At 51.1% G+C, this 13,884-nt stretch overlaps 1 protein-coding gene across 38 annotated transcripts in view; it reads right to left on the reverse strand.

The window, feature by feature from the left end:
• Positions 1–13,884, reverse strand: part of LOC117090701 (voltage-dependent L-type calcium channel subunit alpha-1C) — a 744,659-nt gene that overhangs the window by 60,011 nt on the left and 670,764 nt on the right. For 17 of the 38 annotated variants that reach the window (XM_033223242.1, XM_033223233.1, XM_033223238.1 and 14 more), the window contains exon 30: positions 4,905–4,988. In XM_033223242.1, coding sequence (XP_033079133.1) covers positions 4,905–4,988 — 84 coding nt within the window. Of the gene's footprint in view, positions 1–4,904; positions 4,989–5,589; positions 5,674–13,884 lie in introns of all 38 variants that reach the window. The other 21 variants (XM_033223225.1, XM_033223224.1, XM_033223226.1 and 18 more) reach the window with 3 other exon arrangements.

Genomic DNA, 13,884 nt, shown 5'->3' on the forward strand with positions numbered 1-13,884 from the left:
GCTACAGAGGAAGAAAAGCTCGGATTTAGACCCAGGTGATGCATTGGGAGGAGAAGGGCAGGGGCCCATGGCTCAGATACTGAGGCAGAATTCAGCATGACCACATGAGGGGGCCTGAAGACAGTCCTCTTGTGACATCTGGCAGTTGTTCAGAGGCATCTCCCAGATGAACAGAAGTTGGCGGCGGGTCCTGATCTCCTCGCACCAGAGGCCCTGGCCCAGGCCTCTCCACTCTTCCGCCTCTTGTCACTTCTTCTTCTCTAGTGCCGGGGCTTTGGGGACCATCTTGTTGTGACTGACTCCATCCCCAGGCCTCTGACCAGTGTGTCCACCTGTCCACCTGGCATCTCCCTTCCAAGGGTTAACAGATACGTCAAAACCGTGCTCTGGCTTTTCCTCACTCACACAGGCCCCGCCTCCAGCCCGCCTCCTTGCCTAACGGCTCCATCCTTCTCTGACTTAGGCCCAATCTCCCAGTCCTCCTGGGCAATTCTCCTCCTGCCCCCATGCAGTCTGTCAGGAAACACTGTTAATTTTGTTTGCAAAACAGAGTGACGGGCTGAGCATTTTCCACCGCTTCTGCTGCCACAACTTTGCTCCATGCTATGGACATCTGCCACCTGGATGACTGCATTTGTCTTCCAAATGATCTTCCAGATTCCACCCTTGACTCCTACAGCCAGCCAGACTGGTCTCTTTAAAAACCAGAGTCAGGTCACGTGACACCTCTGCTCAAAGCCACCAGTATGTCCCCTTCTTGCTCAGAGTAAAAGCCCAAATGTGGACCCTGTTAGTTACCCCTCTGCTACCCTCCCCTCTCCTTTCCCAGCTCAGTCTGCACCAGCCAGCTTGGATCCTCCTGCCCTGCTACCTCTTTTCCCAGATCTCCGCATGGAGAATCCTCAATTCCTTCACGTCTTTACTTTGTTCAACTGTCACCTCCTTAAGGAAGCCCATCTTATTTAAACCAGCGCCTGCCATCACTGCTCCCCAGCACCTTGGAGCCCCCTTATCAGGCACTACTTTTTTTCCTGAAACGTCTATCATCTTCTAACACACCGTACGAGTTCCTTATTTTCTGTCCTTGTTGCATTGTGAATTGTCTGACTATTCTCGTCTACAGCGCAAATCTGTGAAGGCAGGGGCTTTTGGTTTGCCAACTGATGGATCCCAGGTGCCTCAAACGGTGCCTGACATATAGGAAGTGAGACTCTAAATGCTGTGGAATGAATGAATGATGGTTCCTGAGAGGGAGGGGCCCCATAGCCCAGGAAAGAGAAAAGGTGAGGGGAGTTTAAATGTGGGGACGATTTGGAGGAAAGTTAGGGTGGAGAAGGCATCTGGGGAGGGGTTTAGGAGTTAAAGATGGCAGGTTACAGGTAAAATGCCCTCATGGATTACACTGAGGCTGACAATGTAGACTCTTTCCAAATAGACCATATCCCTGGGAATATATGTCTTGTGATGAGAGTATGACTCAAAATATGTGGGAAGGCCCGGAGCAGGGCCCAGGGATGCAGGATTTTCTGAAGGATCCCATGGGATTGGGAAGAAAATGCTGGGGATGTCCATAAGGGCTAATGTCCTAGAGGCAGAACCATCTAGTGGGAGGGAGCGACCTCTGAGGATAGGCAGTGGTGCTCAGTTAAGCTGCCGTCCCTCACACTGGCTGCTAGGTGGGCGCAGGGTCAAGCCAGACTGTGCTTTCAGAGCAGGCCCCTCCAGGCCTCAAAGTAATGGACCGTGGTATGTGTATGTGTGCTGGTTTTGATCTGGTTGTACCTATTGGCCAGCTCTATGGGTCTAAGCATATCTGGGAAACAGGGCTCTCGACGGTGGGTTGTAGGTTATAATTAGACTAACCGAAAGGTCTTGGTTGGAGACTAGGTCCTCTGAGTGACACCAGCAGTAAATTTGGAAAGAATGTCATTTGCTTGGGTGCCACAGTTTCTCCCATTCCACAGTGCGTTACCAGTTTATATAGAGTTTTTAAATAGATGCTCTTATTTGAGCTTCAAAACACACTGCTGTAAATACCACATTCCTCTGACAGATGAAAAAACAGAGTCTTTGGGCATGTTGGTAACGCTTTGACAGGAAGCAGCAGCAAGACTCAACAATCTGCCAGTTTTCTGACTTCAAGTCCAGTTTTCTCCTCTCCCAAACCGCCTTCCTGCCTTGGGGGATGTTATGTTTGTTCTTTTGGTTCAGAAGCCATCAGTTGTGTGGGAGAGGGAGAAAGTGGCTCTGAAATAGGTGTCGGGTCTCAGGACACCTCCTCTTGCTATCAGTCACATGCGCGGTTGCCACCCTGTCCCCCGACAGTCCTTCAGTGGGACTTCAAAGCCACGAGTGCTTCGGCCTGGGGCATCTCAGTGTGGGAGGACACAGGGCAGTGGAACTCTCAGGGGGGCTGATTATTGCTTATTTACAAAGTGTAAAAAACCCTGTGGTTATTTAAGATATCAATTACAGACCGTAAGTTCTGAGTAAACTGTGGCTGGTGGCAGTACACCGGGAGGGACAGGTGAGGTTTCTGTTTACCAAAAGGCATTGTGGAGTACAGAAACCAGGAATTCTGGCCTAGCAGGAAGTGAGCTGGCCCCAGGAGGGCTAGGCTGACTCTGAGGCACTGGAAAGGTACTTAAGCTCTCCATCATCACCTTTAGCATCAGCAAATTGGGGATGAGAATTCCTACCTGTCAAAGTTAAAGGGCAGTTTAGAGTTAAGTCAGATAAATGCAAAGTGACTTGTAAATAGAAAACCACTATTCCAATGTCAGGAGCTGCTACTTGGGTTCAGGCCCCCTCCTTACCCCCAACAGAGCCCCCTTTTCTGTATAAATTTTATAGAAAATGCTTTTTTGTTTTTTCTTTTTCTTTAAAGACGTGAATAGTTTGGGAGAAAATGGCAGACTGAGTGATAGGGGCCTTGCCGACTGTAGGAAGAACCCATAGGAACCCTGGTGCTGCCGTGGGCCTCTGCACAAGGGGGCAGCTCGCAGTCACCTTTCTGCGTTTTCCTGCTGTGGGGCTCTTGGCTCCTCTACACAGATTTTTGTGTGGCTCTGCACTGCTGTCTGGAAAGGAAACCTCCTGAGGGCAGAGCCCACTGCTGTCCTGTCCTTCCTGTTTCTCTCCCTGCAGTGTCTGCCAGGGCTGAGCACTGCATGGCACAAGCTCTGGGCACAGAAGCTCTGGCCTTTATGTGCATGAGTGGGAACAGCAACTTGGGGCTCATCCAGCTGCAAAACTCGGGTCCATTCAGAAAGGGGAGGGGAGTCTCAGAGCATGAGTCGGAAGATTGATTTAAAAAATGATCTGAGGATTTACTGGGAGAAGTTAAGAGAGAGTGCACATACACACATACACTCACATACACACATGCATGCACGCACACACACATATACACACATGCACACACATACACACATGCTCACACACACTCAGACATGCACTCACATATACACACATACACACACGGGACAAAGACAGTTCTCAGAGACACAGGGAGACAGATGGGCCATGGTCTCTGGAGCTATAGTGTGAGCAGGGTTGGGGCACCAGGCTACGGCGGGGGACATATGACAAGTGTAATAACCGCTTTCCAAAGTCCACCTGCTGGAAGAGGAGCAGACAGGGGCTTCTAATCTGGAAGAATCTGGCAGGCAAAATAACATGGCAGTGTAACTGACTGGGAGCAAAAGATGGAGTGGAGAGGGGAGTACGGGTGCATGGAGGAGCTGGGGGTGGTGGGCTGGGTAGTTCCAAACATCTTAGATCAAAACTCTAAAGCATCTGCTCTGTGCTGTTATTCAATGGTTCAGTGCATCAAAAGTCTATGCAAACATTACCAAGTCTCTTAATTAAAGAAAAATAATGACAAAAATTAAACAACACATGTTAAAGACTGACCACAAGAAGGCTTGCCTATAGATAAAGAGAGATTTAAACATGCCAGGTAACAGAAAAGACATGTGCAGGAACTGATAGGAACTGTATAGAAGGAGGCACCTCGTGGGAGAAGGAGGTGGCAGGAGGCCTTACAGAGGCTGGGGTTCTGTCTGAGGCTAGGGAGCCAGAGGCAGGGGTGTGAGAGGTCAGGGGTTGAGGCCAGGGGTGGCAGGTGCATGTGGGAGTGAGGCACTCACATGGGGTCTGCTTCCATAGCAACTAGGAGGAAAGGTCCACCCAGAGCAGCTCTCAGTAGGTCACCCACCACCTCCAGAGAAGAGTCCAAACATGACTGGTTCTCCTCTTCTCATTCCTCTTCCAAATGAGCCTGCAGGGACCTGGATGCCTGCATGGGCTGCTGATGTTAAATGGAAACACAGCCCATTCAACCCAAGATGATGGGTGGTCCTTGGGCGAGGGTGGGCTATGGCTGACTATGTAGGCTGAGTCTTAGCCTTAACGCAGGGTATTCTACTTTGAGAGAGCTCCCTTCTAAGATGCTGTGGGGATGGAAAGGAGACAGTAGGGAAGGCAGTGGCTGGAGGAGAAGGTGGAGGTCAGAAGAGGTTTGGGTCCCTGCCCCAGCAGCTGCCCAGAGTGGCAAACATCCCCTCATGTTCTCACTCCGCGGCTCCCAGAGCTGCTTCCTCCAATACAGTGTGACTCATGCCAGGCTGATTGTACGGGAGAGAGAGAAGATGCAGCAATCAGAACTTAACAGAAAAGGGGAAGGCCTAATGCGTTCCAAAGTTAAAAAAATTTTTTTTTTCAAAATAAAGCAACAAGAAAAAAAACCTTCAAACCAATTCAAACAATTAAACAAATTAAAAAAAAAAAGACATAAAAATAAGAAGGTGGGGAGAAAAAATAAAACGAAGGAGAAAACCGGGGAAAGACAAATGAGTGTTAGAGCAGGCACGGACAGTTAGGTACAGACGCCATGTACTTACGTTTACCTCGGTGATTGCTATATCAACAATGCTACCCACAACAATCAAGGCGTCAAATGTATTCCATGCATCACAGAAATAGTGCTGCATGGGGCAGAGAAGCCGAGAAGAGAGAGAGAGAGAGAGAAGAAAAAAAAACCAACAACAAAGGAGAAAAACAAAACAAAAGGGAAGAGGAAAAATGAAAAAAAAAAAAAAAAGGCATGGAAAAAGGGAGAGAAGAGAAAAAAAATGAGAAAAGAAAGAGGTTACGTGGGCATATTAAACACTCTTTTACCACTCTACAGTTCTGGCGGCTCAAACATGGATAACCTGGTTTTCGCAGGGTGCAGAGGCCTGACAAAAGCTGGGTTAGTTCAAAGGTGGCGTGGGGCTGTGGCCGCCCCGGGGAACCAGGCGGTGTGTCCCCTGCACCGCCACTCCCTCTGCTCAGCTCCACGCCCCAGCCCGGCACCGCCGGGCAGAGCTGAGGTAAATGGAAAAAAAGGAGGAGAAGCTCCCACTTTTTTTCCCCACAGGACGACGGCAGGTTCAATAAAAGGCATGACTGGAGGCGGGTAAAAACAGGAAATTAAAAAAAAATAAAAGAAGGTAAACAGAGAGAGTGAGAGAGAGAGAGAGAGAAATAGAGGAGGCAGAGAAGGAGGAATGAGGAGGTTCCTGGGGAGGGCAGAGTAATACTCACATTAGTCTCACTGAGAATGACGTCAATTATGCTGCCAATTACGATGAGGAAGTCAAAAACATTCCAGGGATCACTAAAGTAACCCTACATAAGGGAGGGCAGGCAGGATGGGGATTAAAAAGGAATATTAGACAGACAAGAACAGAGCAACACCACCATCAGAATCATCGTCCAGGCACCTCCGTGTTGCCTCTGGAGTTCCGGACGCCCTCACCATGGCCAGGAGCCCAGGAGCCCAGGAGCACCAGCAGGGAAGGAGCAGCAGGGAGGTGACACTACCCTACTGCCCGCATTCCCTCCATCACATGGCCCCATCCTACAGATCCACCCACCCTACCCCTTCTCCACAGAGGCCCTGTCCACTTCCCTCCAGGGGCAGGAGTGGGTGTGGGGGTGGGGTGGTGGAAGTCACCAGGGGACAGGATGTGGCTACTATGCTCTCTCTTCAGTCCATGCTGAGCATCTCCTTCACCCCCAGTCCTCTTCTAGCAGAAGGGCCCATCTGGACGGAGGGAACACAGGTGTGTGACCCCTCAGAGGGTAATGGGCTCAGTCCTATGGGTGAAGCTGGGGATGAAAAAGGCTTTGAAAACCACAGCCATCAGTGTGGGCCGCAGGGTGGCAGGTTATCTGGGCTCAGAAGTGACTCATATAAAGCTCAAAAATAAAAGAAGGACCAAATTGTTAAAATAAGATCCATAGTAAGTGCAAGTCTTGCAGATCAAATCAGGGTCACCCTAGTTCCTGCACTGGGTGCCCCAGTGTTTCTAGGGACAGTTCCAACCCTGGCAAAGACTGTCCTAAGGGAAAGGAGACAGAGGCAAGGCGGGGCTTCTACTCTGGGAGTGGGTTATGTGGCTCTTGACAGGGCTTTCTGAGGCTTTCTAAGCACCTCCCCAGGTTCTTTCAAGGTCATTTTGAGGTAGGGTCCTGCTGAATGCGAATGCCACTCAGAGGGCAGGCAGTGATCAAAGCCTTTCCTGAGGATGGGTTTGCTAGGGACAGGCTGGTGGGTTGGGGGAGGCTGGCTGCCTAGAAGGGGATGAAGGCAGTGGTGCCCTAAAGGAGAGATTCTGGCACAGAAGGGGAAGACCCGTGTCCTGACTTTACCACTTGATTCTGTAGCTATGGATTTTATTTTTCACCATATTTGGAGAAGAGAAGGGATGAATGTTCTTAAAAGATTTTTTTTCATGTACTTGGACAACTGGTCAACCAAGGAATGGGCTGTCCCAGAGGCCCTATAGGACCCCTGGTGTCCTGGATGAGTGGACTCTTTAGCAGATGGATTTCTTGGGTGTGGGAGGTGTAGGAGCCTGCAGAGCACTGTCTGTGACTGAATGGGGGCATACACCCCCAGCTACAGGCAGTCATATTCCCCATGGGTAGAGGGGGAAGGACCAAGTACTATAGACATTTGTTTTCTTTAAGTAAAAACATTTATGCCTTCAGTTTAGATATGGTCTGCAAAGGGGACAAGACAGGGCTGGCCACATTTTTTTCACTGGGACCAGGATTTTCCTGCCTCTGGGCTTCCAGGAGGTGGAATTCAAGAGGTCAGAGCGCGGTAGGAAAGCATGAAGCATCCTCCGAGAGGTTCCCCGATCTCTCCCCAGCTCCCTGGAAGGCTGCCAACTTTTCCTCTTTATTTTTTACTCACAAAGCCAAGAATCTGTGTTCTTCCCTTTCCTCCCAGCTCTATTCAGCTCTCTCAACTTCCCACTTCCCAGCCATGCCTTCTTTCCAGAGGGACCAAAAGACATGCTGTCCTGGGGCTGTTATTCTTAGCGTGGGAGGTCAGGTCACAGGGAAAGGGGCCTTTTGGTTCCCAGGCATTTCTGCCAAAAGAAAACAGAAACGCCACCACAGAGACCCTGGACAGCCCGGATGGGGGAAGCAGAGATGAGCTGACCAGGGCGTGGGTGAGGTGAGGGTCAGCTTCAAATCAGGGCGTTCTTGTTGGCTTCCCAGGGTATTTTTCTGAATATAGTGGAGCCTCTGAGGCAGAGAGACCTCTTTCTCCCATGTAAGTCACGTGCTGTGAGCAGGAAATAACCAATTTGCTCTCAGGTTCTCAGATATCATTCACAGGGCAAAAGGAGGATAGTGATTTTGGGGAGAGGGGAATAAGGAGTGAAGACCCCAGATGAACTACCGCTATGCATAAGTCTTAAAATTAGATTTCGGAAAACACTGGGCGGCCCTCTCGATTGAATACCGTCTTTGTGGGTTGAGCTGTTTCAGAAGGGAAGGGCAGGGAAGTCAAGGAAGAGAAGCGAGAGAAACAAGAACAAGAGCAGAATCCAGGAATTCTCTGCATCAGCCTAGAAAACGTGCAAGAAAACATTATTTGGGTGTGGGAGCAGGAGGAGAGAGAGAGGAAGGTGTGAGTGTCAGTGCTCAAGAAAGGAGAGTGGGTTGGAATCTTCATCCACCAGAGAGACCTGAAACAAAATGGGTAAGTTGGCCTTGGTCTGCAACACCTCTGAGACGGAGAAAGGAAAAGGAAGAAATGGACAGAACAGAGCAAAGGTTTGGTGTTGAAAACCAGAGAAACACACACAGTTAATCAACGGGCGCACAAGGGTGAAGGGCTGAGACCTAAAGGAACCGTCAACCGCCTGGCTGTGCACCCCGGTCACCCTTTCTCCCGGATTTCCTCATATATGTGCAGACAGAAGGCACAGCCCCCTCCTTCCTGATCACAGCCCCCTCCACCCATGGCTCCACTGGACTGGCATTGGCTGGGCTCTGTTGGAGTTAAGGCCTCGTGCCTCACACTTGCCCTCAGCAGGCTGTGCTACTACAGGCTTTAGACTGACATCTCTGTTTGGTGGCACACTACCTGGGGGGCTGCAGAAACCAACCAGGTTCCCTGTCGCCGAGAGCTCCTGTGCACCCAGCCCTGAGGGATTTCCGGAGAGCTGGAATGCAGCGGGTGAGGGTACATGTCTGGGGGCAAACAGGGTCCCTTTAAGAGGCAGCTCTTCACCCTGACCCATCCTCCCACCATCCTGTCCTTGGTGCCCAGAGCCCCTCAGTCCTCCAGCTGGACCATGAAGACAATTTCAGGCCCAGCTTTCAGGCCTCCATCCCCATTGTCCCTTTGTCCCCTCCTCCCACTATTTCAACAGCCCCTTCCTCCCACCTGGACCACACCCTGCCCAGAAACAAGGCCCAGGTCCTCCCTGCTGGTCCCCGAGTCCCCAGGTGGTTGGGTCCTAGGAGGAATACTTTTCCCAACACTCTCTGGAGTGTAAGGGCCTGATGCTGTCTCATCTCTCTTCTCTCTGTTTTTGTCACCCCCTCGGTTGCTGGAAACCATTAGTAATAGGGGTTTTAAGGGTGTAATGGGGAAGGGAGGGTGGGAAAAAAATCATACACGTCTTACAAAATCAGTCTGACACAGAGCCTGGTTCTACCTGCTGCCCCTTATTTCTCTGGTGACTGTGTCCCAAATGGTTGAGAAGGAAGGGGTTGGAGAAAGGGTTTTCCTGGCTCTCCTTGAAGTGGCAAACCAAACCTCTTACTGTCCAGCTCCTCAGAGCCACGCAGGGCGGGCTGCCCGGAAGGGAAAGCGTTTTTGCAGCTGGAAGCCTTGCCCTCGCCATCCCCCAGTCCCACAGGTTGAGTGGATTTCTCCCTTCCAACTCTCCACTCTGGAGAAGTGTTCATAAGATGGGCCTCTCCTCTGGCCATCCCAGGGCAGATCCTGTGTGCACCCCAGGCTCCCAGTACCCAGGCCTGAGTGCCGCAGCACCTCCACTCACTGATAGGCGTGGGCTGAGAAAATGGACACCGAATTGATATTGACATCAGAAAATCATTGCTGGGGAGGAAAAACTGCTGCAAAAGCATCATGGGATGCACAGGAACTGCGGATTTTCTTCCATTTTGGTTATCCACGCCCTGATTTGGCTCCATTGTTGGAGATATGCCAAGTTGAAAGAGGCTGCATAGTGGTTAAGCGTGATCTCTGGAGGCAGATCTGGGTTCAGACACTACCTCTGCCACTGACTAGCTGGGTAGCCTTGAACAAATACCTTAACTTCCCTATGCCACTGTTTCCACACCTAGAACATGGGATAAAGCACAGAGCTGAGGTGAGGGTGAAAGGAGACCGTGTATCCAAAGCACTCAGAACTTGCCGTTTCTCCTGCTCCCACCCACGAGGCCCGTGTGTCCTGACGTTTCATTGCTTTCTTCTGGTCCCAGACACTGTGTCTCAACTATGGGGCCATGGTCCAGTGGTACTTCCTGGCTGTAAAATGCCTACCTCCAGGGGTTCTCTGCTTTTTGGGGATAAGACACGCCCAATTCCCAGTGGGAAAAGGGATGGGATGACTACCTATGTGAGAAATCGTGGGTCTTTTGCCAACCGGAGGCGCACTTCCCAAGCCCTCTGTTTGCAATCGCTTAAAAACAAAAAGTAACTGGAGTCCAGAGTCCAGAGGCTTCTACCTCATTACAGCTTCAAGGGCAATTTCAAGGATCTCATCATCACTGGTCGGCTGGAGACTGAGCTTTCTGGAAGGGAGGTAATCATAATCCGATTATTAACCATACTAGCACCAGCCCTATGTCTTGCATAGGGTTAATGTGAGGACCAATACCTAGGAAAGTATTTTGAAAAAAATCCTTTAATATCTATTCTTTATATTGACTCTATCTGGCCTCCTCGGGAATAGGTGTTCTGGATGTGTGAATGTTCCGGAGAGAGGATGCCTGGCCCTCTAATGACCAAAATCTTTGAATTTCTACCTTTTAAACAAAGTATTCACTTTAAAGACAGGGTCTCTCTCTGTTGTCCCGGCTGGAGTGCAGTGGTATGAGCATAGCTCACTGTGGTCACAAACTCTTCAGCCTCCCAAGTACTATGCCCCTCTAATGGTTTAACTTTTTGGGGAGATGAGGTCTTGCTATGTTGCCCAGGCTGGTCTAGAACTCCTGGCCTCAAGTGATCCTCCTGTCTCCGCCCTCCAAAGTGTTAGGATTATAGCTGTGAGCCACCGTGCCCAGCCAGCCACTGTCATTATTTAGCAGTGTTGCTCTGCCTAGTGAGGTAGGAGTCACAGGTTCTATTTTGGGTGTGGGACTCAACACCAGGGAGACAAAGCCTAGGTGTGTAAAAAGAGGAAGGAGGAAGCTGAAGGTTCTGGAATCTTGAGTTTTCCTTTAGTCTGTCTCTCAGGCCTTTTCTGCCCATCCTCCAGGTCACTAGTATTCAAACTCTCCTGAATGAAATCTGGCTGATACCGTTTGACATTGGTGACAGGGTGCAGGTTGTCATGGCTGCATTTTGTAAGACTGGAGTTCATGTAGACAATTAACTGCTAGGTTCTTAGGAACCACTCTTCCTACCGAGGAAGGCACAGGCCACTTTTCTTTTATCGAGAGGGGCGGCGGCAGGGGCCCCGTTTTCTGTCGCTGTTACAGGAGAGCTGCGAGGGGACTGCTGTTGAAGGGGTGACGGGTGCACGCCTTTGCCTTTGAATTTGGGGTCCTTAGCTTCTTCTCTGCCCAGAGCAGAGGCCGCCCTGCCGTCTCCTCAGAGGCAGCACCAGCTTTCGATCAGGCTGGCGGCAAGAAGGCATCCATGAGGAATTGCGCACACCTTTTACTCCTCACCTGGGGTGGTGCTGTCAGTCTTCGGCATTTGGAGGGCAGAGGTGCTGTCACTGCCGTGACTCGTTTCTTTCTCTTCTCTGTTCCTTCCTGCCTGCCTTCCTTATCTGCCTGAAGAAACACGGGGGGGCAGCCAGCTCCTGAGTGCCCCGGCCCTGTGGGGAAGCTGACTCTGAACACCTGGTTTCCCCTCCTAGGACACACGGGGCACGGAGCGCACTGGCTGGGGGGCTGCAGGGCTTCTGGGCTGGATTAGAAGTGGGGCTGCTGAGATTGAGACGGAGAGTGGGAAAGGACAAAGTGTCCTCTGAAGGGTCCCTGCAGACAGGGTTAGGAACATCAGTCAGCAAGCAGCTGGAGGCTGCCAAGGTGGGGCGGGGCTGAGGGAGGGGCAACAGATGGCATCATCAGACCTAGGGAAGGGGGTCCTTGCAAGAGAGCAGAGGTCCTGCTTGAGTGAGCAAGCACTGGAGAGAGCGCAGGTGCGCCAGGCAGGGGGCTGGGCAGAGGTGGCTGTGAGGGAGGGAGCCGTGCCCAGTTCCTGGAAACATTGATCTTTTCTGGGTCCCAGAAATGAGAGCTGAATGAGTCGGGGAGAGGAGCTGGGTCCCACCGGCAGCTGGCGGTGGTGGCAGTGGCAGTGAAGTCTCAGTGCATGTCTGTGTGTCTATGCAGAGTTGATCCCATTGAATATCATGAAAACAATGGTAACCGACACCAAGCAGAGATAATATAAATTGTATTACACCAGGATGCCATTTAGACATAACAGTAATCATGGAAATTAGTGGCGCCTAATGGAGAAGGCATAACTGGAGCACAGAGCTGCCAGCAGCCTGGGAGGAGGTGGGGTTTTCTGCCCTCCTCTGTCAGCTCCCATCCTGTGATGTGTTAATTCAGAAGCACCCCAAGACACACTCTGCATAGCTAGCTTGAGAACTACTTGGACTAAGGGCAGGAGTGGGCAGGGGGCTGGGTGCCTGCCTCGTGAGAGGAACCCAGGTGGGTGGAGGCGACGGGGGCTGCTCTCTTATTTGCAGGAGGAACACACACTCCTGAAAATGCACACTTTTAACTGGACACTTTCTGCTCCCATTTTTCTTTGGAATTAAGGCTTTTCCTCCCCAGGACATTTTTGAAGGCCTTTGTCCATTTATTTACTCATTCATTTATTTATCTCATCAACACATAATAAGCACTTACTAGAGGCCTGTAACTAAGCAAGACTTGGGCATACAAACATGAATCAGCCCTCCTGAAGCCTGCCATCTTCCCCACTGGGAGCAGATGAAAATATGGGGTTATTGGTTAAGCTCCATTTGGGGGCCTCAGGAGGCTCTTTTTCTGCCTCAGTTTGCACCTGGGTAGATTGGGGGATCCCAATAGCTGCTTCGCACTACTCATGCTAGAGTAAATGAGCCGTTTTCTGCAAAGGTGCCTTCAGGACTAGGGTGCTGAATCAACACCTCCTTGGAGAGGGGCAAGGCTGGGCAGACACACGGCCATGCACACCGGCAACTTTAAGCTCAAATGAACAGCACCAACCATGCACTCTGAGGAAAGGAAGGCAAAAAACAAGTAGCATCAGGTGTGGCTGGAACAAGGCGGAGCAATCTCTCCTTTGCTGTGGGAGGGCTGGGATCTGTGGCAGCCCTTCAAAACCTCTTGCCTGCCTAGAACCCCTTCCAGTCCAATCCAGAGGACCAAGGCCATGGAGAGAGCTTTCCCAACCCCGATCAGAGAGGTCCCTTCCTGCTCAGTACTCTCGGAAAGCTCCCACAGCCCATCCTATCACCCCTGTCCTGTGGCGTCTCTAACTTAGCGGGCGAGTGCTCCTCTGCCAGGGGATCTGGCCAGCAACCCGCATCCACACTCTTGAACAAGCTGTGAATAAAATGATAGACTGCCTTCACTTCCCACAGTGAGCCTCGTGTTGTGCAGGCAGGTTACCTAACCTCTCTGTGCCTCAGCTTCCCTACCTGCAGCATGGGAATAACCAGAGTACTTGCCCTGGTAGGGTTTTTATTTTATTTTATTTTTAGAGACAGGGTTTAATTCTGTCATCCAGGCTGGAGTGTAGTGTTGCAATAATATTTCATTGCAGCCTCCACCTCCTGGGCACAAGAGATCCTCTTGTCTCAGCCTCCCAAGGAGCTGGGACTACGGGTGTGTGCCACTATACCTGACTAATTAAAAAAATAGAATTTTTTTTTTTGTAGAGATGGGGTCTTGCCCAGGGTGGTCTGGAACTCCTGGGCTCAAATGGCTCTCCGGCCTCGGCCTCCCAAAGGGCTGGGACTACAGGTGTGAGCCACTGTGCCTGGCCCCTCGTAGGGCTTTGTGAGAATGATACGAGTTCATACCTGCCCTGTCTGGCACCAAGAAAGTGCTGACTGGTTGCTGCAGTTGCTACTATTACTGTCGTTGTTGGAGTTCTTGCTGAGAGGCTACCTTCCTGCACGCCCACAGCCTCTGTGTCACAGAAGGTCCTTCCTGCCCCTAAGTCAGGCTGGCCCAGCGCAGGGCCAGAAGCACTGGCAGCACCTCAGGCTTCAGTGGGTTGGGTTACCGCCGACGCACCCGGTAGGTCGGGGAATCCCTCTTCTTCCTACCAGCCCGGCGTGTTCCAGTTTCTTTCCCCATGGCAGGGCCAGAGACGGAAACCACAGT

Source organism: Trachypithecus francoisi, unplaced genomic scaffold (genome assembly GCF_009764315.1).
Source record: "Trachypithecus francoisi isolate TF-2019V2 unplaced genomic scaffold, Tfra_2.0 Lachesis_group11, whole genome shotgun sequence".
Classification (NCBI taxonomy): Eukaryota; Metazoa; Chordata; class Mammalia; order Primates; family Cercopithecidae; genus Trachypithecus; species Trachypithecus francoisi.